Source organism: Ranitomeya imitator, chromosome 9 (assembly GCF_032444005.1).
Source record: "Ranitomeya imitator isolate aRanImi1 chromosome 9, aRanImi1.pri, whole genome shotgun sequence".
Taxonomy (NCBI): Eukaryota; Metazoa; Chordata; class Amphibia; order Anura; family Dendrobatidae; genus Ranitomeya; species Ranitomeya imitator.
The window spans coordinates 87,897,749-87,924,679 of NC_091290.1; the positions used below are offsets into that span (position 1 = coordinate 87,897,749).

At 44.3% G+C, this 26,931-nt stretch overlaps 1 protein-coding gene across 4 annotated transcripts in view; it reads left to right on the forward strand.

The window, feature by feature from the left end:
- Positions 1-26,931, forward strand: part of TCP11L1 (t-complex 11 like 1) — a 142,327-nt gene that overhangs the window by 95,803 nt on the left and 19,593 nt on the right. For all 4 annotated transcript variants that reach the window (XR_011315241.1, XR_011315242.1, XM_069739281.1 and 1 more), the window contains exons 6-9: positions 22,084-22,220; positions 22,478-22,638; positions 23,033-23,211; positions 24,088-24,260. Coding sequence is in view for 2 of the 4 variants with exons in the window: in XM_069739281.1 (XP_069595382.1) it covers positions 22,084-22,220; positions 22,478-22,638; positions 23,033-23,211; positions 24,088-24,260 (650 nt within the window). In the remaining 2 variants the exon portion in view is untranslated. The remainder of the gene's footprint in view (positions 1-22,083; positions 22,221-22,477; positions 22,639-23,032; positions 23,212-24,087; positions 24,261-26,931) is intronic.

Sequence of the window (26,931 nt, forward strand, 5' to 3'; positions counted from 1 at the left end):
CTTTTTCTGGTGAGTGATTTTTCCCACCCAGGGACTGCTTTAGGACATCCCACAGTCCTGTGTCCCCCAATGAGGCGAAGGAGAAATAGGGATTTTTGGTTACTCACCGTAAAATCCTTTTCTCCAAGACGCTCATTGGGGGACACAGCTCCCTCCCTGGTAGCCTTATTGCTGCTTTGGTTATATCTGATTACATTGGTCAGTAGGATCTTTTCTAGACATAAAGTTTCTGTATTTATGCTGTTATATTATTTTTTGTGTTTTTTGTTCTCCTACTGCTTTTTGCACCAAACTGGAGTCTCTGGTAGCCAGTGTCAGGGTGTATACGATGGAGGAGGAGATAACTTTTTTTTTTTTCAAGTTTACTTAGTGTCAGCCTCCTGGCGGCAGAAGCATACACCCACAGTCCTGTGTCCCCCAATGAGCGTCTTGGAGAAAAGGATTTTACGGTGAGTAACCAAAAATCCCTATTTTAGTGCTCGGAGACTTAGTTTTCATCGCCTCAGCTGAATGATTTACATCTCTTAGCCAGCTTGATTACATATGGGGATTCCTTAGCAACCAGGCAACCCCCACATGTACATAGGCTGGGTAACAGATGTAAATCATTCAGCTGCGGCGATGAAAACTAAATCTCCGAGCACTAAAAAATACTCGGAGGACACCCGAGCATGCTCGGGAAATCTCGAGTAACGAGTATATTTGCTCATCACTAATAAATAGTCATATACTACATATAATGCAAAACATACGTATAAATAACAGGAAAAATGATTAAGAAAGTACATACAAGCTCACCCACCAACAACCAAAGGCACACTTCATTGATGCTTCATCAGGGGCCTTTTGATGAGGTCCCACTTGGAGGCTGGAATGGAAGTCTACACAGTGATAGGTAGAGATTGGTCTAGAGACCACATTGGTAAGACCATGAAGCAGTCTTCACGAGAGAACTTCACACCTGTCCTACTCCAAGGATTATGGTGTTGGCTGGAATAATGTGCAGTAACCGGGCCACCCTAGTCTTCATTCCAGATACATTAATGGCTCAGTATTACTGTCTCTTGAGCCATTTTTCAGCATAACAACTCCAGCCCACATGATGCGTGGTGCTATTGTGAGCAGCCTGTGGTGTGGCCTCAATGTGCTACTATGGCCTAAAGCGTCTATGGACTGTTTTCCCATTGAACACATCTGGATGTTATTGGTCGGCTATTGCAAAGGGAGCTGCCAGCAGCGGATCTTGATGGTGATTTTCCCAAGTGCATTTAGCGTGACAGAACATTCTGTGTATTTTTGTGCGTTGCCATGTAAAAAAGATATACAAGCAGGCATGAAAACTGGTATAAATAAACAATCAATAAATTCCCGAACAAGTAGAAATGAACAGCACCAGGTGACAGTATAATCACAGGCAAGGTAAATGAGGAGCGATTCAACAAAGACCTTTCTTATACACTGCTGGTAAATGCATCAATCGGGTGGTGCTCAACATGTGCCAGAGCAATGAAGTCCAATTGTTAGTCAAGTAGAAAGAAAATGTGGCAAGGTGAATAAAGGACATTGAATTCAGCATATTTGGGGTGAGTGCCACATTTTCTTTCTACTTGACAAACAATAAATACCAAAGAGAAAGATATACCAAAACAAACAATCAGCACATCTGAAAAGAAAAGTTACATTATTTATATTAATTATTAAAAAAAAACAACTAATTGTAGCATTTTATAAGGCCACTAAAAATCTCTTTTCTCACATTTAAAGAGAACCTGTCACCCCCAAAATCAAAGATGAGCTAAGCCCACCGGCATCAGGGGCTTATCTACAGCATTCTGTAATGATGTAGATAAGCCCCCGATGTATCCTGAAAGATGAGAAAAAGAGGTTAAATTATATTCACGCGGGCGGTCCGATCCGATGGACGTCGTGGTCCGGTCTGGGGCCTCCTATCTTCAGAGAATGACATCCTCTTCTTGTCTTCAAGCTGCGGCTCCCGCGCAGGCGTACTTTGTCTGCCCTGTTGAGGGCAAAGCAAAGTACTGCAGTGCACAGGCGCCGGGCCTCTGACCTTTCCCGGCGCCTGCGCACTGCAGTACTTTGCTCTGCCCTCAACAGGGCAGAAAAAGTACGCCTGCGCGGGAGCCGCAGCTTGAAAACAAGAAGAGGATGTCATCCTATGAACATAGGAGGCCCCGGACAGCGACGCCCATCGGACCTGACCGCCCCCCAGGTGAGTATAATCTAACCTCTTTTTCTCATCTTTCAGGATACATAGGGGGCTTATCTATAGCATTACAGAATGCTGTAGATAAGTCCCTGATGCCAGTGGGCTTAGCCCGACTTCGATTTTGGGGGTGCCAGGTTCCCTTCAATATATACAGTAATTATTAGGGCTTGGAAGGGAAGAAGTGTCATTTGACTTTTTGAATGTAAAATTTCCTGGAATCCTTAGCGGACGTCCTGTCCCGTTTGGAGAGGCCTTGATGTGCCTTAACCCCTTTCTGACATATGACGTACTATCCCGTCGAGGTGGGGTGGGCCCGTATGCCCACCGATGGGATAGTACGTCATACGCGATCAGCCGCGCTCACGGGGGGAGCGCGACCGATCGCGGCCGGGTGTCAGCTGCCTATCGCAGCTGACATTCGGCACTATGTGCCAGGAGCGGTCACGGACCGCCCCCGGCACATTAACCCCCGGCACGCCGCGATCAAACATGATCGCAATGTGCCGGCGGTATAGGGAAGCATCGCGCAGGGAGGGGGCTCCCTGCGGGCTTCCCTGAGACCCCCGCAGCAACGCGATGTGATCGCGTTGCTGCGAGGGTCTCCCTACCTCCCTCCCTGCTCCAGGCCCGGATCCAAGATGGCTGCGGCATCCGGGTCCTGCAGGGAGGGAGGTGGCTTACCAAGTGCCTGCTCAGAGCAAGCGCTTGGTAAGCCTGCAGTGTTGTAAGTAAGATCGCTGATCTGACAGAGTGCTGTGCAAACTGTCAGATCATCGCTCTGTGATGTCCCCCCCTGGGACAAAGTAAAAAAGTTAAAAAAAAAATTTCCAAATGTGCAAAAAAAAATTTTAAAAAAAATTCCTAAATAATGAAAAAAAAAAAAATTATTCCCATAAATACATTTCTTTATCTAAATAAAAAAAAAACAATAAAGGTACACATATTTAGTATCGCCGCGTTTGTAATGACCCGACCTCTAAAACTGGCCCAATAGTTAATCCCTTCAGTAAACACCGTAAGAAAAAAAAAGAGGCAAAAAACGCTTTATTATCATACTGCCGAACAAAAAGTGGAATAACACGCGATCAAAAAAGATATAAATAACCATGGTACCACTGAAAACGTCATCTTGTCCCGCAAAAAACGAGCCGCCATACAGCATCATCAGCAAAAAAATAAAAAAGTTATAGTCCTGAGAATAAAGCGATGCAAAAATAATTATTTTTTTCTGTAAAATAGTTTTTATCGTATAAAAGCGCCAAAACATAAAAAAATGATATAAATGAGGTATCGCTGTAAACGTACTGACCCGAAGAATAAAACTGCTTTACCAATTTTACCAATCGCGGAACGGTATAAACACCTCCTCCAAAAGAAATTCATGAATAGCTGGTTTTTGGTCATTCTGCCTCACAAAAATCGGAATAAAAAGCGATCAAAAAAGTCACGTGCCCGAAAATGTTACCAATAAAAACGTCAACTCGTCCCGCAAAAAACAAGACCTCACATGACTCTGTGGACCAAAATGTGGAAAAATTATAGCTCTCAAAATGCGGTAAAGCAAAAAATATTTTTTGCAATAAAAAGCGTCTTTCAGTGTGTGACGGCTGCCAATCATAAAAATCCGCTAAAAAACCCGCTATAAAAGTAAATCAAACCCCCTTCATCACCCCCTTAGTTAGGGAAAAGTTAAAAAAATGTATTTATTTCCATTTTCCCATTAGGGCTAGGGTTAGGGTTCGGGTTAGGGTTAGGGTCAGGGCTAGGGTTAGGGTTGGGGCTAGGGTTAAGGCTACAGTTAGGGTTGGGGCTAAAGTTAGGGTTGGGGCTAAAGTAACGGTTAGGGTTTAGATTACATTTACGGTTGGGAATAGGGTTGGGATTAGGGTTAGGGGTGTGTCAGGGTTAGAGGTGTGGTTAGGGTTAGGGATGTGTTTGGATTAGGGTTTCAGTTATAATTGGGGGGTTTCCACTGTTTCGGCACATCAGGGGCTCTCCAAACGTGACATGGCGTCCGATCTCAATTCCAGCCAATTCTGCGTTAAAAAAGTAAAACAGTGCTCCTTCCCTTCCGAGCTCTCCCGTGTGCCCAAACAGGGGTTTACCCCAACATATGGGGTATCGGCGTACTCAGGACAAATAGGACAACAACTTTTGGAGTCCAATTTCTCCTGTTACCCTTGGGAAAATACAAAACTGGGGGCTAAAAAATAATTTTTGTGGGAAAAAAAAAGATTTTTTATTTTCACGGCTCTGCGTTATAAACTGTAGTGAAACATTTAGGGGCTCAAAGTTCTCACAACACATCTAGATAAGTTCCTTGGGGGGTCTAGTTTCCAAAATGGGGTCACTTGTAGGGGGTTTTGACTGTTTAGGTACATTAGGGGCTCTGCAAACGTAATGTGCCGCCTGCAGACCATTCCATCTAAGTCTGCATTCCAAATGGCGCTCCTTCCCTTCTGAGCCCTCCCATGCGTCCAAACGGTGGTTCCCCACCCCCCACCCACTACCCCCACATATGGGGTATCAGCGCACTCAGGACAAATTGGACCACAACTTGGTAAAATAAAACAAATTGGAGCTGAAGTAAATTTTTTTGTGAAAAAAAGTTAAATGTTCATTTTTATTTAAACATTCCAAAAATTCCTGTGAAGCACCAGAAGGGTTAATAAACTTCTTGAATATGGTTTTGAGCACCTTGAGGGGTGCAGTTTTTAGAATGGTGTCACACTTGGGTATTTTCTATCATATATACCCCTCAAAATGACTTCAAATGAGATGTGGTCCCTAAGAAAAAATGGTGTTGTAAAAATGAGAAATTGCTGGTCAACTTTTAACCCTTATAACTCCCTAACCAAAAAAATTTTTGGTTCCAAAATTTTGCTGATGTAAAGTAGACATGTGGGAAATGTTACTTATTAAGTATTTTGTGTGACATATCTCTGTGATTTAATTGCATAAAAATTCAAAGTTGGAAAATTGCGAAATTTTCGCCAAATTTCTGTTTTTTTCACAAATAAAGGCAGGTAATATCAATGAAATTTTGCCACTATCATGAAGTACAATATGTCACGAGAAAACAATGTCAGAATCACTGGGATCCGTTGAAGTGTTACAGAGTTGTAACCTCATAAAGGGACAGTGGTCAGAATTGTAAAAATTGGCCCAGTCATTAACGTGCAAACCACCCTTGGGGGTAAAGGGGTTAACAGTGGAAACACCCCCACATGTGACACCATTTTGGAAACTAGACCCGTCAAGGAATGTATTTAGATGTGTGGTGAGCACTTTGAACTGCCAGGTGCTTCACAGAAGTTTATAACATTGAGCCGTGAAATTAATAAAATCACATTTTCCCCCCCAAAAATTTTTTTGAAGCCCCAAATTTAGCATTTTTCGCAAGGGTAATCTAATATATAAAGCTGTGTGTGTGCGTGTGTGTGTGTATGTGTGTGTGTGTATGTGTGTGTGTCCGGGATTGGCATCTGCACCGTCGCAGCTACAGCCACAAAATTTTGCACAGTCACACGTCTGGACACCGAGAGCGTCATAGGCTATGTTGGGAGCCGACATTTTAACCCCACATGTTCCAATTCACCAAGCAATTTTGCCCCTATCTACATAATGGGGAAAAAATGAAAGGAAATGTGTTGGAGGCAAATTGACAGCTGCCAGATGTGAACAAGGTGGACTTACAGGGAACCTGTCACCCCGTTTTTTCAGTAGGAGATAAAAATACCGTTAAATAGGGCCTGAGCTGTGCTTTACAATAGGGTATTTTTTGTCCCCTGATTCCCTACCTATGCTGCCGAAATACCTTACAAAAGTGTCCTTTTTCGCCCGTCAATCAGGCTGGTCAGGTCAGATGGGCGTGGTCACAGCACTGTTTCTCCCCCACATCTTGCTTATGTTCCCGTTGGTGGCGTAGTGCTTCTCGCATGCGCAAGTGCCGAATGCACTGCGCAGCTGTAGAAAAAGAGCGCGCTCGCCGCTATTCAGCGGTTTCTCGGTGGGCGTGGCCATCTTCCTGAGGCCGCGCGTGCGCAGATGGAGTCTCCTGCTTCCCGGGGCTTCAGGAAAATGGCCGCGGGATGCCGCGCGTGCGCAGATGGACATCGCGGCGGCCATTTTCCTGAAGCCGAGTTCGAATCTCGGCTTCAGGAAAATGGCTGCCACGATGTCCATCTGCGCACGCGCGGCCTCAGGAAGATGGCCGCGCCCACCGAGAAACCGCTGAATAGCGGCGAGCGCGCTCTTTTTCTACAGCTGCGCAGTGCATTCGGCACTTGCGCATGCGAGAAGCACTACGCCACCAACGGGAACATAAGCAAGATGTGAGGGAGAAACAGTGCTGTGACCACGCCCATCTGACCTGACCAGCCTGATTGACAGGCGAAAAAGGACACTTTTGTAAGGTATTTCGGCAGCATAGGTAGGGAATCGGGACAAAAAATACCCTATTGTAAAGCACAGCTCAGGCCCTATTTAACGGTATTTTTATCTCCTACTGAAAAAACGGGGTGACAGGTTCCCTTTAAAGAATGAGAGCGATGGCGCCAAAGAGTATATACCGTACAGTTGCTAAGGTGGGGCCCTGACATGGGATACTCACCACACACGGGGATATGAACACACACACAAAACACGCCACACACTACCATGTGCTTGAACACATATACCACCCTCAGCACACATTTCACCACACATACACCAACCTCGCCACATAAACGTCGAAACACAAAAGTCGCAACTCAAAACTGGCCACGCGCAAAATTCGCCATATTCAAAACTAGGCTCACGCAAAACTCGCCACACGTGCAAAACTCCCCTCATGGAAAACTCACCACACGCAAAACTTGCACACGCAGAAAAATTGCCACATGCACAAAAGTTGCCTCACACAAAACTTGCACATACTCAAAACGCACCACATATAAAACTCGCCATGCGCAAAACTTGCTGCACACAATTTGCTACACTAACCTGTCACATGCAACTCGACACACAAAAAGTTGCTACACGTATGTCGCCACACAAAACTCATCTCACAAAAGTCGCTACATGCATGTCGCCACACGCAACTCAACACGCACAACTTGACACATGAATCTCACCCTAAAACACACAAGTCTGGTATTATCCTTCAAAAATAAAAATCTGATTATTAAGCAGACAAACAAGAGCAACAAATGTACCATATAGGAAATACGTCAGCTGTCAGTCACATGACCTGTCTATTATGTGTATGTGTGAGCTTGCCAGGGGGGAGGGTTTCCTGTTGGCTGGGGATTTATCAGGCTGCCAATTTAGCTTACAAATACTGAGGTAAAAATACTGACCAAATAACGTGTGAACGCGGTCTAATACAGGAGGAGATGACATACAGATATATACTATATACAGGGGAGATGGCACAGGTATATACTATATACAGGAGGAGATGACATACAGGTATATACTATATATAGGAGGAGATGACGTACAGGTATATACTATATACAGGAGGAGATGGAACACAGGTATATACTATATACAGGAGGAGATGACATACAGGTATATACTATATAAAAGAGGAGATGACACATAGGTATATACAGGAGGAGATGACATACAGGTATATACTATGTAAAAGAGGAGATGACACATAGGTATATACAGGGGAGATGACATACATGTATATACTATATACAGGAGATGACATACAGGTGTATACTATATATAAGGGAGATGACAAACATGTACAGTTAGGGCCAGAAATATTTGGACAGTGACACAATTTTCGCGAGTTGGGCTCTGCATGCCACCACATTGGATTTGAAATGAAACCTCTACAACAGAATTCAAGTGCAGATTGTAACGTTTAATTTGAAGGGTTGAACAAAAATATCTGATAGAAAATGTAGGAATTGTACACATTTCTTTACAAACACTCCACATTTTAGGAGGTCAAAAGTAATTGGACAAATAAACATAACCCAAACAAAATATTTTTATTTTCAATATTTTGTTGCAAATCCTTTGGAGGCAATCACTGCCTTAAGTCTGGAACCCATGGACATCACCAAACGCTGGGTTTCCTTCTTCTTAATGCTTTGCCAGGCCTTTACAGCCGCAGCCTTCAGGTCTTGCTTGTTTGTGGGTCTTTCCGTCTTAAGTCTGGATTTCAGCAAGTGAAATGCATGCTCAATTGGGTTTAGATCTGGAGATTGACTTGTCCATTGCAGAATGTTCCACTTTTTGGCACTCATGAACTCCTGGGTAGCTTTGGCTGTATGCTTGGGGTCATTGTCCATCTGTACTATGAAGCGCCGTCCAATCAACTTTGCAGCATTTGGCTGAATCTGGGCTGAAAGTATATCCCGGTACACTTCAGAATTCATCCGGCTACTCTTGTCTGCTCTTATGTCATCAATAAACACAAGTGACCCAGTGCCAATGAAAGCCATGCATGCCCATGCCATCACGTTGCCTCCACCATGTTTTACAGAGGATGTGGTGTGCCTTGGATCATGTGCCGTTCCCTTTCTTCTCCAAACTTTTTTCTTCCCATCATTCTGGTACAGGTTGATCTTTGTCTCATCTGTCCATAGAATACTTTTCCAGAACTGAGCTGGCTTCTTGAGGTGTTTTTCTGCAAATTTAACTCTGGCCTGTCTATTTTTGGTATTGATGAATGGTTTGCATCTAGATGTGAACCCTTTGTATTTACTGTCATGGATTTTTCTCTTTACTGTTGACTTAGAGACAGATACACCTACTTCACTGAGAGTGTTCTGGACTTCAGTTGATGTTGTGAACGGGTTCTTCTTCACCAAATTAAGTATGTGGCGATCATCCACCACTGTTGTCATCCGTGGACGCCCAGGCCTTTTTGAGTTCCCAAGCTCACCAGTCAATTCCTTTTTTCTCAGAATGTACCCAACTGTTGATTTTGCTACTCCAAGCATGTCTGCTATCTCTCTGATGAATTTTTTCTTTTTTTTCAGCCTCAGGATGTTCTGCTTCACCTCAATTGAGAGTTCCTTTGACCGCATGTTGTCTGCTCACAGCAACAGCTTCCAAATGCAAAACCACACACCTGGAATCCACCCCTGACCTTTTAACTACTTCATTGATTACAGGTTAACGAGGGAGACGCCTTCAGAGTTAATTGCAGCCCTTAGAGTCCATTGTCTAATTACTTTTGGTCCCTTGAAAAAGAGGACGCTATGCATTACAGAGCTATGATTCCTAAACCCTTTCTCCGATTTGGATGTGGAAACTATCATATTGCAGCTGGGAGTGTGCACTTTCAGCCCATATTACATATATAATTTTATTTCTGAACATGTTTTTGTAAACAGCTAAAATAACAAAACTTGTATCACTGTCCAAATATTTCTGGCCATAACTGTATATACTGAAGGGAAAATGAGAGGTGTGAGGTGAAAATAAAAAGGTGTGAGGGAAAATAGTGGAGTGATCAGAAAATGACAGATGTGTGGTCGAAATGACAAGTGTTAGGGGGAAATGAGAGGAGTGAGGGGGGAATTAGAGGTGTGAGGGAGAAAATGAGAGAAGTGAGGTGCTAAATGAGAGGGGTGATGGGAAAATAAGAGAAGTGAGGTGCTATAACTAACCACAGATATTTACTATGCCCAGGCAACGCCGGGCTCTTCAGCTAGTATATCTATAATATAACGCTGGGAGCGTCACTCTGTCCGAAGCCTTTATAGACTGCACAGGCACGACGCTCCTAGCGTTACATTATAGAGTGTCAGGAAAAAAAAAATGGCGCCGGAAGGCGCGGACTGCCGGGAGCAGGGGGACACCGTGCACATATTTGCACCCTGATTATGCTGTGGCACTTCATGCCACAGCAATTTGTTACTTACGCCATTCCTTTCCGCCCATTTTCTTCGTCCTCCTGCTGCCGGAATCGGCGCCTGCGCAGTCCGCGCTTTCCGGCGCCATTTTCTTGAAGACACACTGCAGGTGTGTCTTCAAGAAAATGGCGCCGGAAAGCGTGGACTGCGCAGGCGCCGATTCCGGCAGCAAGAGGACGAAGAAAATGGGCGGAAAGGAATGGCGTAAGTAACAAATTGCTGTGGCATGAAGTGCCACAGCATAATCAGGGTGCAAATATGTGCACGGTGTCCCCCTGCTCCCGGCAGTCCGCGCCTTCCGGCGCCATTTTTTTTTTCCTGACACTCTATAATGTAACGCTAGGAGCGTCGTGCCTGTGCAGTCTATGTCATGTGCAGTTCTGTCATGTGCTGCTCCATCCTGCGCCCCCATTCTGTCATTTGCTGCTCCCATCCTGCGCCCCCATTCTGTCATGTGCTGCTCCCATCCTGCACCCCCGTTCTGTCATGTGCTGCTCCCATCCTGCGCCCCCATTCTGTCATGTGTGGCATGAAGTGCCACAGCTATTTGTTACATACGCCATTCCTTTCCGCCCATTTCTTCGTCCTCCTGCTGCCGGAATCGGCGCCTGCGCAGTCCGCGCTTTCCGGCGCCATTTTCTTGAAGACACACTGCAGGTGTGTCTTCAAGAAAATGGCGCCGGAAAGCGTGGACTGCGCAGGCGCCGATTCCGGCAGCAAGAGGACGAAGAAATGGGCGGAAAGGAATGGCGTATGTAACAAATAGCTGTGGCACTTCATGCCACAGCAATTTGTTACTTACGCCACCTGATTCCTTTCCGCCGCCATTTTCTTTGTCCTGCTGCCGGAATCTGCGCCTGCGCACTACAGTGTGTCTTCAAGAAAATGGCGCCAGAAAGCGCGGACTGCGCAGGCGCCGATTCCTGCTGCCGGGATCGGCACCTGCGCAGTCCGCGCTTTCCGGCGCCATTTTCTTGAAGAAACACTGCAGGAGGACGAAGAAAATGGGCGGAAAGGAATGGCGTAAGTAGCAAATTGCTGTGGCATGAAGCTGTTGCACTTCATGCCACAGCAATTTGTTACTTACGCCACCTGATTCCTTTCCGCCGCCATTTTCTTGGTCCTGCTGCCAGAATCGGCGCCTGCGCAGTCCGCGCTTTCCGGCGCCATTTTCTTGAAGACACACTGCAGTGTGTCTTCATGAAAATGGCGCCGGAAAGCGCGGACTGCGCAGGCGCCGATTCCGCCAGCAGGAGGACCAAGAAAATGGCGGCGGAAAATAATCAGGTGGCGCAAGTAACAAATTGCTGTGGCATGAGGCTGTGGCACTTCATGTCACAGCTATTTGTTACTTACGCCACCTGATACGGGGCATATACTATGGAGCATCTTATGGAGCAGCGTATGGGGCATATGGATGGGAGCAGCAAATTAAAGAACGGTGGCGCAGGATGGGAGCAGCACATGACAGAACGGGGGTGCAGGATGGAGGCAGCACATGACAGAACGGGGGTGCAGGATGGGAGCAGCACATGACAGAACGGGGGCGCAGGATGGGAGCGGCACATGACAGAACGGGGGCGCAGGATGGGAGCAGCAAATGACAGAATGGGGGCGCAGGATAGGAGCAGCACATGACAGAACGGGGGCGCAGGATGGGAGCAGCACATGACAAATCGGGGGTGCAGGATGGAAGCAACACATGACAGAATGGGGGCGCAGGATGGGAGCAGCACATGACAGAACGGGGGTGCAGGATGGGAGCAGCACATGACAGAATGGGGGCGCAGGATGGGAGCAGCAAATGACAGAATGGGGGCGCAGGATGGAGCAGCACATGACAGAACGGGGGCGCAGGATGGGAGCAGCACATGACAGAATGGGGGCGCAGGATGGGTGCAGCACATGACAGGATGGGGGCGCAGGATGGAGCAGCACATGACAGGATGGGGACGCAGGATGGAGCAGCACATGACAGGATGGGGACGCAGGATGGAGCAGCACATACCAGGATGGAGACCATATACCAATATAAATGCTCGCCACCCGGGCGTAGAACGGGTTCAATAGCTAGTACATATATACACTTATATATACATACACATACACTATGGTTCCAAAGTTTAGAAAATCACCCAGACAATTTTGTGGTTTCCATGAAAACTCATACTTTTATTAATCAAATGAGTTGCCAAATGAATTTAAAATCTATTCCAGACATTGACAAAGTTCTAAAAAAGATTTTTATTTGAAATAATAATTTTCTCCTTCAAACTTTGCTTTCGTCAAAGAATGCTCCCTTTGCAGCAATTACAGCATTGCAGACCTTTGGCATTCTAGCAGTTAATTTGCTGAGGTAATCTTGAGAAATTTCATCCCATGCTTCCAGACCCCCCTCCCACAAGTTGGTTTGGCTTGATGGGCACTTTTTGAGTATCATACGGTCAAGCTGCTCCCACAACAGCTCCATGGGGTTGAGATCTGGTGACTGCGCTGGCCACTCCATTACAGATAGAATACCAGCTGCCTGCTTCTTCCCTAAATAGTTCTTGCATAATTTGGAGGTGTGCTTTGGGCCATTGTCCTGTTGTAGGATGAAATTGGCTCCAATCAAGCGCTGTCCACAGTGAATGGCATGGCGTTGCAAAAGGGAATGATAGCCTTCCTTATTCAATATCCCTTTTACCTTGCACAAATCTCCCAATTTACCAGCACCAAAGCAACCCCAGACCATCACATTACCTCCACCATGCTTGACAGATGGCGTCAGACACTCTTACAGCATCGTTTCAGTTGTTCTGCGTCTCACAAATGTTCTTCTGTGTGATCCAAACACCTCAAACTTGGATTCGTCTGTCCATAACACTTTTTTCCAATCTTCCTCTGTCCAATGTCTGTGTTCTTTTGCCCAGATTAATCTTTTCCTTTTATTAGCCAGTCTCAGATATGGCTTTTTCTTTGCCACTCTACCCTGAAGGTCAGCATCCGGGAGTCACCTCTTCACTGTAGACATTGACACTGGCGTTTTGGTGGCATACTACTTAATGAAGCTGCCAGTTGAGGACCTGTGAGTCGTCGATTTCTCAAACTACAGACTCTAATGTACTTGTCTTGTTGTGCAGCAGGGCCTCCCACTTCTCTTTCTACTCTGGTTAGAGCTTGTTTGTGCTCTCCTCTGAAGGGAGTAGTACACACCGTTGTAGGAAATCTTCAGTTTCTTGGCAATTTCTCGCATGGAATAGCCTTCATTTCTAAGAACAAGAATAGACTGTCGAGTTCCTCATGAAAGTTCTTTTTTACTGGCCAATTTGAGAGTTTAATGCAGGGGTGGGGAACCTTAGGCCCCAGGGCCATTTACGGCCCTCAATGACCTTTTATCAGGCCCCGAGCAGATTCTCAGGGACCGCATTCTTGGGCAGGGAGGTGTATTTTGATTACAACCAGCTCATTAATATCTTCTTGCTCAGTTAGCACACACATGCAGTGTTCACTACTGAACACTGAAGGGCATGCAAGGAAAGATTATATCCTGAAACCAGTGCCACAGTCATGATGCACTTTGTGGGTGGAGTTTTTACGGCTCCCAAAGGATGGTATAAATATCCAAATGGCCCTTGGCAGAAAAAAGATTCCCCACTCCTGGTTTAATGAAACCAATAAATGCTCCAGAATCTCACCTAGCTCAAAGGAAGGTCAGGTTTATAGGTTCTCTAATCAGCCAAACTGTTTTCAGCTGTGGTAGTATACTTGCACAAGGGTTTTCAAGGGTATTCTAACCATCCATTAGCCTTCTTACACATATCTGTAATATTTTCAAAAACTAAGGGTACGTTTCCATGGTCAGCGTCCAACCCGCAGCAGCCAGATGTTACAGCATAGTGGATGGGAGTTGAAGAAATCCTATCCCCATTATTTGTGCATCGGCACCCGTGGCTTCCCTGTGGAGACGGACGTGTGGCGTGTCTTTCCAGACTGTAGCATGTCAATTTATCTTGCAGAGACGCTCAATCTCCACAAGATAAACATCCCCATACAATGTATTGGGTGCTGTGATTCTGCACGGTTCAATGAACATATGTGAAATTACCTGCATTCAAAAGCTGGCTGCACTTTGGACGAAGCGGACATTTGCTGCATCCAAAGCGCTGCCGGTTCCTGACCGTGGGAGCATACCCTAAAAAAAATTTTGTGGGCTCCCACATACTTTTCATAACCAGCAGAGGGAAAGCCGACGGCTGATGTTAATATTCTGGGAAGGAGCAAATAGCCATAAAGGTTCCCAGGCTATTAAAATCAACTCACAGATGTTTGCTTAGCCTTTACTGGCTAGTTTACAGGGGAACCCCAGAAAAGAATTGACATGGGGTCCCCCTATAAAATTGAACCAGCAAAGGCTAGGCAGACAGCTGCAGGCTGATATTAATAGCCTGGGAAGGGGCCATGGATATTGGCACCCCCCAGGCTAAAAATATCAGCTCTCAGCCGCCCCAGAAGTGGCACATCTCATAGATGTGCCAATTCTGGCACTTAGCCTCACTCTTCCCCCTTGTCCTGTAGCGGTGGCAAGTTGGGTATTACTTGTGGGGTTGATGTCACCTTTGTATTAATAACGAGTATCCCACGACTATCTCCCATGTAGAACAGTCACATCAGAAGATGTGACCGTTCTATAGGGCCTGCGGCGATGCACTGACACAAGATAATCCTCCTGCCGCTTCGTGGGAATTTTCTCACGCAGCGGTGCCGCAAGTGACAGCACGAACTCCAGTGAACTCTCTCACGGCGGCGTAGTTATACTGCTTGGGCGATTAGCTCCTGTACGTGAGATCGCCGTGGGACACTCGTTATTAAATGGACTATGGCGGAAAGGTAAATATATGATGGCTTATTATTTTATTTTTATTGCAGGAGATCTAGGGCTTCAGGGAATTACGTGTTTGGTGAGAATGAATGCGTATGTGATAATGTAAATGTGTTTTGTTTTTTAAACTTGAACACAGTCGCCAGATGAGGAGACTACTGCCCCATCATCGGCTCATGCTGTCACTGTTATATGTGACAGCAGATATAGCCGGATGGGAGCAGTAGTCCCATCAAACGATGCCTGGCTACAGACACACAGACCCGCACACAAACAGAGACACACGCAGACACCCAAACAGACCCGCATACAGCCGCGTACACACCCGCAGACACCTGCACACACACAGAGACACACACAGACACTTGCGCACACACACACACATGCACACAGACACCCGCACACACTGACCTGCACATATTTTCCTCTCGCACATAGTATCTGCCCACACACAGTCCTCCGCCCACACACTCTTCCTCCCTAGCTGCAGCGTTTTTTGGCACGCAAGTCCACAGACCTTTTTACACCTGCGGTTTAGCTGTGGTAGGTCAAAGGGTGCAGATCCGCAAAAAGAATTGACATACTGCAGAAAATAAAAGGCTGAGAATCAGTGCAGAATTTTCTGCAGCATGTGCACAACAATTCTGGATTTCTATTGATTACAGTAACATTGCCTGAGCACTCTTTGTGGATTTGATGCAAATCCGCGACGTGTGCACAGCCTTACAGCGATATCTCATTTATATATTTTTTATGTTTTAGCGCTTTTACACAAAAACTATTTTATAGGTAAAAAAAATATTTTTGCATCGCTTTATTGTGAGAGCTATAACTTTATTTTTCTGCTGATGGAGCTGTATAGTGACTTTTTTTTTCCAGGACAAGATGATGTTTTCAGCTGTACCATGTTTATTTATATCTGTCTTTATAATCGCGTTTTAGTCTACTTTTTGTTCTGCTGTATGATGATAAAGCATTTTTTTTGCCTTGTGTTTTTTTTTTTATGGTGTTCACTAAAGGGGTTAACCAGTGGGACAGTTTTATAGGTCAGGTCGTTTCAGACACGTTGATGCTAAATATGTGTATTTTTATTTATTTTATTTTTTTTCATGCAACTATTTATTTATGGGTACAATATCTTTTTTTTGGGGGGGGGTTATTTTTAACCCCTTTACCCCCAAGGGTGGTTTGCACATCAATGACCAGCCCAATTTTTACAATTCTGACCACTGTCCCTTTGAGGTTATAACTCTGGAACGCTTCAACGGATCCCAGTGATTCGGACACTGTTTTCTCGTGACATATTGTACTTCATGATAGTGATAAAATTTCTTTGATATTACCTGCGTTTATTTGTGAAAAAAATGGAAATTTGGCGAAAATTTTGAAAATTTTGCAATTTTCCAACTTTGAATTTTTATGTAATTAAATCACAGAGATATGTCACACAAAATACTTAATAAGTAACATTTCCCACATGTCTATTTTACATCAGCACAATTTTGGAACCAAATTTTTTTTTGTTAGGGAGTTATAAGGGTTAAAAGTTGACCCGCAATTTCTCATTTTTACAACACCATTTTTTTTAGGGACCACATCTCATTTGAAGTCATTTTGAGGGGTATATATGATAGAAAATACCCAAGTGTGACACCATTCTAAAAACTGCACCCCTCAAGGTGCTCAAAACCACATTCAAGAAGTTTATTAACCCTTCTGGTGTTTCACAGGAATTTTTGGAATGTTTAAATAAAAATGAACATTTTAACTTTTTTTTCACAAAAAAATTTACTTCAGCTCCAATTTGTTTTATTTTACCAAGAGTAACAGGAGAAAATGGACCCCAAAAGTTGTTGTTGTTGTACAATTTGTCCTGAGTAGGCTGATACCCCATATGTGGGGGTAAACCGCTGTTTGGGCACATGGGAGAGCCCGGAAGGGAAGGAGCGCCGTTTGACTTTTCAATGCAAAATTGACAGGAATTGAGATGGGACGCCGTGTTGCATTTGGAGAGCCACTGATGTGCCTAAACATTGAAATCCCCCACAAGTGACACCATTTTGGAAAGTAGACCCCCTAAGGAACTTATCTGGATGTGTGGTGAGCACTTTGACCCACCAAGGGCTTCACAGAAGTTTATAATGCAGTGCTGAAAAAATAAAACAGTTTTGTATTTTCCCGAGGGTAACCGGAGAAATCGGACGCCAAAAGTTGTTGTCCAATTTGTCCTGAGTAAGCCGATACCCCATATGTGGGGGGGAACCACCGTTTGAGCGCATGGCAGTGCTCGGAAGGGAAGGAGCATCATTTGGAATGCAGACTTAGATGGATTGGTCTGCAGGCGTCACATTGCGTTTGCAGAACCCCTAATGTACCTAAACAGTAGAAACCCCCCAAAAGTGACCCCATATTGGAAAGTAGACCCCCTAAGGAACTTATTTAGATGTGTGGTGAGCACTTTGAACCCCCCAAGTGTTTCACTATAGTTTATAACACAGAGCCGTGAAAATAGAAAATCTTTTTTTTTCCCACAAAAATTATTTTTTAGCCCCCGGTTTTGTATTTTCCAAAGGGTAACAGGAAAAATTGGACCCCAAAAGTTGTTGTCCATTTGTCCTGAGTACACTGATACCCCATATGTTGGGGTAAACCCCTGTTTTGGCACACGAGAGAGCTCGGAAGGGAAGGAGCACTGTTTTACTTTTTCAACGCAGAATTGGCTGGAATTGAGATCGGATGCCATGTCGCGTTTGGAGAGCCCCTGATGTGCCTAAACAGTGGAGAACCCCCAATTATAACTGAAACCCTAATCCAAACACACCCCTAACCCTAATCCCAACGGTAACTCTAACCACACCTCTAACCCAGACACACCCCTAACCCTAATCCCAACCCTATTCCCAACCGTAAATATAATCCAAACCCTAACTTTAGCCCCAACCCTAACTTTAGCCCCAACCCTAACTGTAGCCTTAACCCTAACCCTAGCCGTAATGGGAAAATGGAAATAAATACATTTTTTAAATTTTTTAATTTTTCCCTAAGGGGGTAATGAAGGGGGGTTTGATTTACTTTTATAGCGGGTTTTTAGCGGATTTTTATTATTGGCAGCCGTCACACACTGAAAGACGCTTTTTATTGCAAAAAATATTTTTTGCGTTACCACATTTTGAGAGCTATAAGTTTTCCATGTTTGAGTCCACAAAGTCATGTGAGGTCTTTGTTTTTTGCGGGACGAGTTGACGTTTTTATTGGTAACATTTTTGGGCACGTGACATTTTTTGATCGCTTTTTATTCCGATTTTTCATGAATTTCTTTTGGGGAGGCGTTTATACCGTTCCGCGATTGGTAAAATTGGTAAAGCAGTTTTATTCTTCTGGTCAGCACGTTTACAGCGATACCTCATTTATATCATTTTTTTATGTTTTGGCGCTTTTATACGATAAAAACTATTTTACAGAAAAAATAATTATTTTTGCATCGCTTTATTCTGAGGACTATAACTTTTTTATTTTTTTACTGATGATGCTGTATGGCGGCTCGTTTTTTGCGGAACAAGATGACGTTTTCAGCAGTGCCATGGTTATTTATATCTGTCTTTTTGATCGCGTGTTATTCCACTTATTGTTCGGCGGTATGATAATAAAGCGTTTTTTGCCTCGTTTTTTTTTTTTCTCTTACGTTGTTTACTGAAGGGGTTAACTAGTGGGACAGTTTTATAGGTTGGGTCGTTACGGACGTGGCGATACTAAATATGTGTACTTTTACGTTTTTGTTTTTTTTATTTAGATAAAGAAATGTATTTATGGGAATAAAAAAAAAATTTTTTCTTTATTTAGGATTTTTTTTTTTTTTACACATGTGGAAATTTTTTTTTTTACTTTTTTACTTTGTCCCAGGGGGGACATCACAGATCGCTGATCTGACAGTTTGCACAGCACTCTGTCAGATCAGCGATCTGACTTACAGCAGTGCAGGCTTACCAAGTGCCTGCTCTGAGCAGGCACTTGGTAAGCCACCTCCCTCCCTGCAGGACTCGGATGCCGCGGCCATATTGGATCCGGGCCTGCTGCAGGGAGGAGAGGTAAGAGACCCTCACAGCAACGTGATCACATCGCGTTGCTGCGGGGCTCTCAGGGAAGCCCGCAGGGAGCCCCCACCCTGCGCAATGCTTCCCTATACCGCCGGCACACCGCGATCATGTTTGATCGCGGTGTGCCGGGGGTTAATGTGCCGGGGCGGTCCAATATCCGGCATTGGGGCCGGAGTGTGCGGCTGCATGTATTTCTATGTAGCTGAACGCTCCGGTCCCTAGTGCCGGTGGCAGTGTTGGGTACTGAGGTGCGAGACTTGTGCGAGTTTCTCGCGAGTGTGACCCCGGCCTAATGCAGATTTTGTGTGTGTCTTTATTTAACTCTCTATGTACCATTTTATTATGTTTATTACTAAACATCGGGCTTAGTATTATCTATCTATCTATCGATATATCTATCTATAGCTCTATCATCTATATATTATCTATCTATCGATATAGCTATCTATCATCTATTATTTATCTATTTATCTGTGTGTGTAAACATTATTCTTCAATGGAGCATGTAAATGAAGAGGTTGGACAAGAAATGACATCACACTTTTTTGTTTTTGTTAAATAATAGATTTTTATTTGACCTACAAAGACGCATACAAATCCACATGAAAAAAACGCATGAAAATCCGCAGCAAAAACGCATCAAATCCACGTGGATTTTTACCTGCTTTTTCTGCCAAGAGATGCAGAATCTGCACAGAAAATTCCACAGGCAAATATGCAACATGTGCACATACCCTTGGGGTATGTGCACACGTTGCGGATTTTGCTGCGGATCCGCAGCGGTTTTGACGCTGCGGATCCGCAGCAGTTTTCCATGTGGTGTACAGTACAATGTTAACCTATGGAAAACAAAAACCGCTGTGCACATGCTGCGGAAAAAAACGTGCGGAAACGCTGCGGTTTATTTTCCGCAGCATGTCAATTCTTTGTGCGGAATCCGCAGCGGTTTGGCACCTGCTCCATATTAAAAATCCGCAGGTGTCTAAAACCGCAGTGGAAACCGCACAAAAAACTGCGATAAATCCGCAGTACTTTTTGCACTGCGGATTTAATCAAATCCGCTGTGGAAAATTCCGCAACGGAATCCGTAGCGTGTGCACATGGCCTTAGACAACTCTTGTGAAAATGTACTCCTCTGACTGAAATCTTGTGTGGAGCACCTGGTCGAGGCTGGATACGGTGAAATGATGTTCTTTCCATTTATGGATTATTGCCCCAACAGTGCTCACTGTAACCTTCAGTAGTTTAGAAAATTTTCTGTAACCAATGCCATAAGTATTTTTTTTTAAATTACTGATAGATTTCCGCTGGTGTCATGGCTTTTTGCACTTCTCGTTCTTCATGTGTTCAATACTTTTTCCCTCTGTCATTTTGCAGTATTACACATAACTTAATTTATGGACATATATGGTTTTTACTTCTTTGCCTGTGTGGATTGGATGGATTGTTAGGGACATCTAGTGGGAATTTCAGGTCAATAGCACCTTTAGAAATATATTTACTTTGAAAATTGGTGACTTGATCAACACTTATTTCACCCACTGTAAATATGTATAATTACGCTGATCATCAGTTTAACGTTTTGGAAAATTAAAGGCTATTTCACCTATTTTTTTCTTTGCAGTACAAGTAAATGTGGAACAATGTGTTACAGGGAATCTGTCACCTACTTTTTGATTCTGTAGTGCTGTAGATAAGCCCCCGATGTAACCTAAAAGATAAGAAAAACAAGTTAGGCTACGTTCACACTAGCGTTGTGCGCCGCTGCGTCGGCGACACAACGCACGCAAAAACGCGGCAAAACGCTGCGTTTTGCGACGCATGCGTCGTTTTTTGCAGAAAGAAAAATGCAACTTGTTGCGTTTTCTTGGTCCGACGCTTGCGGCAAAAAAGACGCATGCGTCGCACAACGCAACAAACAAAAACGCATGCGTCCCCCATGTTAAGTATAGGGGCGCATGACGCGTGCGTCGCCGCTGCGTCGCCCGACGCTAACCCGATGCACACTAGCATAACGCTAGTGTGAACTTAGCCTAAGATTATACTCACCTGGGGGGGCTCTGGTGCGGTTTGGTCCGATGGGCGTCGCGGTCTGGGTCCAGCGCCTCCCATCTACATACGATGACGTCCTCTTTGCTTCCTGTCGTGGCTCCTGCGCAGGCGTACTTTATCTGCCCTGTTGAAGGCAGAGCAAAGTACTGCAGTGCGCAGGCGCTGGGCTTCTCGGACCTTTCCCGGCACCTGTGCACTGCAGTACTTTGCTCTGCCCTCAACAGGGCAGATAAAGTACGCCTGCGCAGGAGCCACTACAGGAAACAAGGAAGAGGACATCTTTGCACGAAGATGGGAGGCGCGGGACTCGGACCGCAACGCCCATCGGACCGCCCCCCCCCAGGTGAGTATAACTTGTTATTCTTATCTTTCAGGTTACATTGGGAGCTTATCTACAGCACTACAGAATCAAAAAGTAGGTGACAGATTCCCTTTAAGACAGACAGCTGGGGCTTGTCTGCTAATGGCCAACAAATGAGTTCCAGGAGAGCAGTGATACTGTCAGCTGCCAGAGAGGGAAGGAGACTGATTTATGACAGAGTCTTCCCTCAGCAGCACTGACAAACAGTAGTGCATAAGGGAAACCAGGAAAGCAATTGGTAGAAATGTATTTGATATGCTATAATTACATTCTAACAATAGATGGTGTTGTAGGTATTTTTTATATGAAATTGATTCCTGAGATATATCTTTGAAATGATTGTGCTGAGACTTCCTGAGTGAGATCCTCTCTTCCCAGTGTCTCTGCACTCTGGTGAATGGAAGGAGGCTCCTCTGTGATGTCTGTGAGAGGTTGTCCTGGCATTCCCCGGTTTAGTGTTTGGAATACTATATATGTGTATATAGCGTAGCGATTATAGTACAAAGGATCATTACTTTGTACAGTCTCACAGTTCTAAATGCTTCCTGATATGCGCACTGTGGTCGGTGATGTCTCCCTTCTTCCCACTACTGGTGTTGATTTTTGCCATTCTTGTTCCACAGAGCAATCTTTGCCGTTTTGGATCTGATGAAATTAGATATGGCCAACTTTGCCATCAGCAGCATTCGTCCACATTTAATGCAACAGTCTGTGGAGTACGAGAGGGAAAAATTCCAGGATTTCTTTGAAAAGCAACCAAGTATGGTGTTCTTCACGTGTGACCTGATATGTTATGTGCTGCATGTCAGGATCAGGGAGGTTTGAAAACCTATAAAACCAAAACCTGAGAATTTTTGAAAGGGTTGAAAATATTTCCACTTTCTTCCATATCTGTACCCAGGTTGTATCTGTAATTACACTCCCTTTAAAGTCAATAGGGCTAAGCCACAACCTGTGGACAGGGTGGCACTGTTTTATTCTCTTTATAACCTGATGTTTTTTTTCCATCTTGACTAGATTCTTTAGAATTGGTCACAAGCTGGATTCAGGAAACGGCTGAGCTTTTGGCCAAGAACTCTGTTGCAGCTTCATCCAGCTCTCTTTGTCCCACCACTGTGTTAAATCATGCTTACATCAAACTTGTCACATGGGACCATGAATGTAAGCCTTTCCCAGAGGTATGAAGTTAGCCTTCAGTCATATGTGTGAGGACATGGCAAATGTCCCACTATCTCCCATACACACTAATAGGAAATGACTGTGTACACCATGTGTGGCAGGCACCTAAATGTGGACATCAGTGAGACCCTCAGACCCGATCAGACACTCATGGTACATGCTATCCAGACAGGGTTTCTAGCATTGTGTCCCATCAGGATGGTGTCATTATGGATCAGATGTCTTGCACTTGCAACACAGCCCCTCCATTCTTCATTCGACCCCCACTGATTAGACAATGATGACCTCTCTTGTCTGTAGATCAGCAATGATTTACCCTAAATATATCAAACACTTGATTTTAGAAATTTATTGATATTCTTCTGTCTTTCATTGATTGTTTGCTTTGTCCAGACCCTGGTAATGGACCAGATCCGCTTCCAGGAGCTAAAGATAGAGGCGACACAGCTCACATTGCTGGGGACGTTGCTCCTGATTATACAGAATTCCACTTCTGGCATCACCAGTCACGCTGCCTTTATGGACAGAATGAAGAGTCTCATTCGAATTTTGTTGGAAGGTGTGGGATCTCCGTAAGTAGACTGATGAAATCATTGCATGGGAAGATTAAAGGAGACCCTCCCTTCTCTGTGCTGTCAATCAGGGTGACCCTTTTCTCGTTGTTGGCAATTCTCTATAGATGTATACTGAAAGCCAATCGCGATCTGCTAAAATATGTCGTAATCGTTGCTTATTTTCCCCATAGATCAGTTAACGGTAATTCTTCATGGTCCAGCCATCCAAACAAGACATCTGTGCTTGATTACAGCCTATTAAAGTGGACTGAGAATTTCAATTTTTTAATATATATTTTTTAAATAATACATCTGTATTTTATTGGAAGTCTCTTTTTTATCACAGTGCTTAAAATCCCCTGTCTCCTTTTACACATAGCTGTCATAGCCCCCACTATAGGGGGCTTCCATCTCCAGTAGGCTCCTCAGCGCCCTCTGATGTTGGTTGTAGCTATCTATAAAACCTTAGTCGGGGTTTGGAGCTGTGTATTTCAAAAGGAACAAAATCTACTATAAAGATGTATTCTGGCCGTCAGCAGCACTGAGTGTTGGTTACTGATGCCTACATTCATTAGACAGCCTTACAATAGATGGAATGATATGAACGCTTTCTTGTCTGTGCGCGTGATTCAGGCTTGATAGATGAGCTGAGGGGGAGTGTAATTTGCCTGTGGGAATAATCTGCCCCGTCTACGTGGGTCACCCTGACCATATACATGGCCTGATGTTCTCAGAAGTCCATATACAAGAAACAACGGCAATGAGTGACATATTGTTATTGCGTCTGTAGAATGCTTTGTGTCTGACTGAGAGAATGTTGTGTACGGATGTTGTGTACGGTTACACAGAATACTGGCAGTAATGATCCCTTTTCTCCCTTGTCCGACTCTGTAGTTCTGCCAGTACAGAGGAGGTCCTGGCAACGGTCAGTGAGAAGATCTGTGTGGAATTGAGCAGCTATTGCTCTCAGCACGGATATCCCCCCGTCTCCGCAGAGAGAGAGGCGTCCCTCAGAGGGCAGATCCGGAGCGCAGCCTCCCCAGCCAACCACATTCACCGATTAATAGGTAACCATGTTTGCGTTTATATTGAACCTTTGTAATCTGTCATGGGGGCGCTATTCAGGACATCTGTAGGGTATAGTTAGTATGTACAATGGTAGGTTTGAAATTCCAGGATTGTATGATATTGGAAAAAAAAAGGTTCTTCTCCTCAAATTGCTCCACAAATTGCCGAGTCTGGTACTGCAGCTCATTGTCATTCAAGTAAATAGGACGACTAGGCTGCAATACCGCAGACAACCCATGTACAAGAGTGGCACTGTTTCCGGGGGAGAAAAAAGCAGCCCCTGGTTTCTGATATATTTCAATCTCCTTTCTGCTGTACTATTTGCCATAATTTTGTCTTAATTTACTTGCAATATGAAAATGCATACAATAACCCTTTAACTCCAGAGACAGCACAGTTTACATTATACAGGGATAAACCTTGCTTGTAAAAGCACCTCCTAACACTCCACTAACTCATGTCTCTTTATCTCGGGTTTTTTGCAGCCTTTTTCCCTGCATACAATGTACTTTGGTTTGTGCCATTGTTTTTCACGCTTTTGCATGATCCTAATATTCAGCATTTTCCTACCATATGTAAATAGGGCCGCATTCTGCCCTGTGTGTACAGGCTCCATACAAAGGCTGTGTCGTCTGACTGTGCAGTCATGGCCCTCCAGGCTGTCCAGGAGGAACTGGGGGGCTCTACTGCTCACAGCCTCATGGGAAGATCACAAGTCTGCATAGGAGCTGTGGACATTAGGTTTTAGAATATTGTACATCTTCTAACCACTTTGTAAATGTATTTTTTGCTTTTGCTGTTCCCTCCCAGTTTTCCAACATCCATGTTGACAGACATGTCAGTATTTCCATTGGCATAGCTGTAGGATGCCTTGTTCTTTGTGGGTGACTTGAACTTTTTAATGTCGCTCTTTAATTCACTAATTAATTTATCTGTGGCGTAAAAATTACATGTAACCTTTACAGCCCCATACACATTAAGAGTCAGCTTTTCCCGTGGGTTCAGCCGACAGTCCAATGTGTATGGGGGGCTCTCTTGACTCCGCATCCCCCCCAGATGATATCGGGGTAGTGATAACGATATGGTATGTCTGATTTCAGACTTCTATCTTTTTCCTGTTTTTCGAGAAAGCAGCTGCCACAGGAGTCAGGCAGCAGCACAGCGAGCTTCTGTAAATGGAGGAGTTGGGAGACATGGCTGCCAGCCGGGCTATCAGCCAAAACATTCTTTGTCCGGCAGCTATCTATTGTGAGTGGACCTCTTATTCTTGGGTCTGTACAATTAAAGCTTTTTTGGTATCCGGCTGTTAATACCTTAAAGGGGTATACCCATTTCCCTGATCCTATGCCAATATGTAGTAGGTTTAATAATAATATTAGCAAATACCTCCAATTAGGAATGTAGTATAGTTTTTCTGATTCACCATGTCTCTTTCCTCATGTGCAGGCATTGTAGGAGTTTAGATATATATATATATATATATATATATATATATATATATATATATATTATCAGATAGATTTTTATTAACCATTGTCAAGATGTTACAAATAATTCTCGCAACATTGTTACAACAAAACTTTTAAAGATAATATTTTCTCCCCGTTTCCAAACCCCCTCTCCCCGCCCAACCCCCAGAGACCCCAGCAAGAACCTCCACAGTTCCTATCATCCTGCAAATAGTTGAATAACAGTCCTTTGTGTTTCCTAAAAGACTCTGAACTCCGCTAATCCTCATTCCACACATTAGGTCGAATCAATCCACGGCTGCCATAACTTGTGAAAGAGGTCCAGCTTATTTCTTTTGGTGTAGATACTTCTTTCCAATGAAACTATATGGTCCGTTTGCTTAAGAAAATCTCTCTTTGTCGGAGGCTCCTCTCTAATCCAAAATTTAGCGATCAACTTTCTTGCAATAAACAACAATCATGCAATAACTGTTTTGTAACATAGTAACATAGTTAGTAAGGCCGAAAAAAGACATTTGTCCATCCAGTTCAGCCTATATTCCATCATAATAAATACCCAGATCTACGTCCTTCTACAGAACCTAATAATTGTATGATACAATATTGTTCTGCTCCAGGAAGACATCCAGGCCTCTCTTGAACCCCTCGACTGAGTTCGCCATCACCACCTCCTCAGGCAAGCAATTCCAGATTCTCACTGCCCTAACAGTAAAGAATCCTCTTCTATGTTGGTGGAAAAACCTTCTCTCCTCCAGACGCAAAGAATGCCCCCTTGTGCCCGTCACCTTCCTTGGTATAAACAGATCCTCAGCGAGATATTTGTATTGTCCCCTTATATACTTATACATGGTTATTAGATCGCCCCTCAGTCGTCTTTTTTCTAGACTAAATAATCCTAATTTTTGATCGTATTATCCGTTACAATTTCTTCCACGTATCCAGTATACAAGTCAATGGGCTCCTAGGGGACAATACAACCATACACCAACTCAATACGGTTTATTACCACCTCAATACGGTTTATTACCACTATCCAAAAGGAGGACAGTCTAGGGCAATGCCACAACATGTGCAATATTCCCGCTTGGGATTGGGAGCACCTAGGGCACTCCGAATTAGGTCTCAAACCCCCCCCCCCCCCCCCCCCCCCCCGATAAGCTTTACTTTTTCCCCACACTCTATGAATTAGTGTGATAGTGCA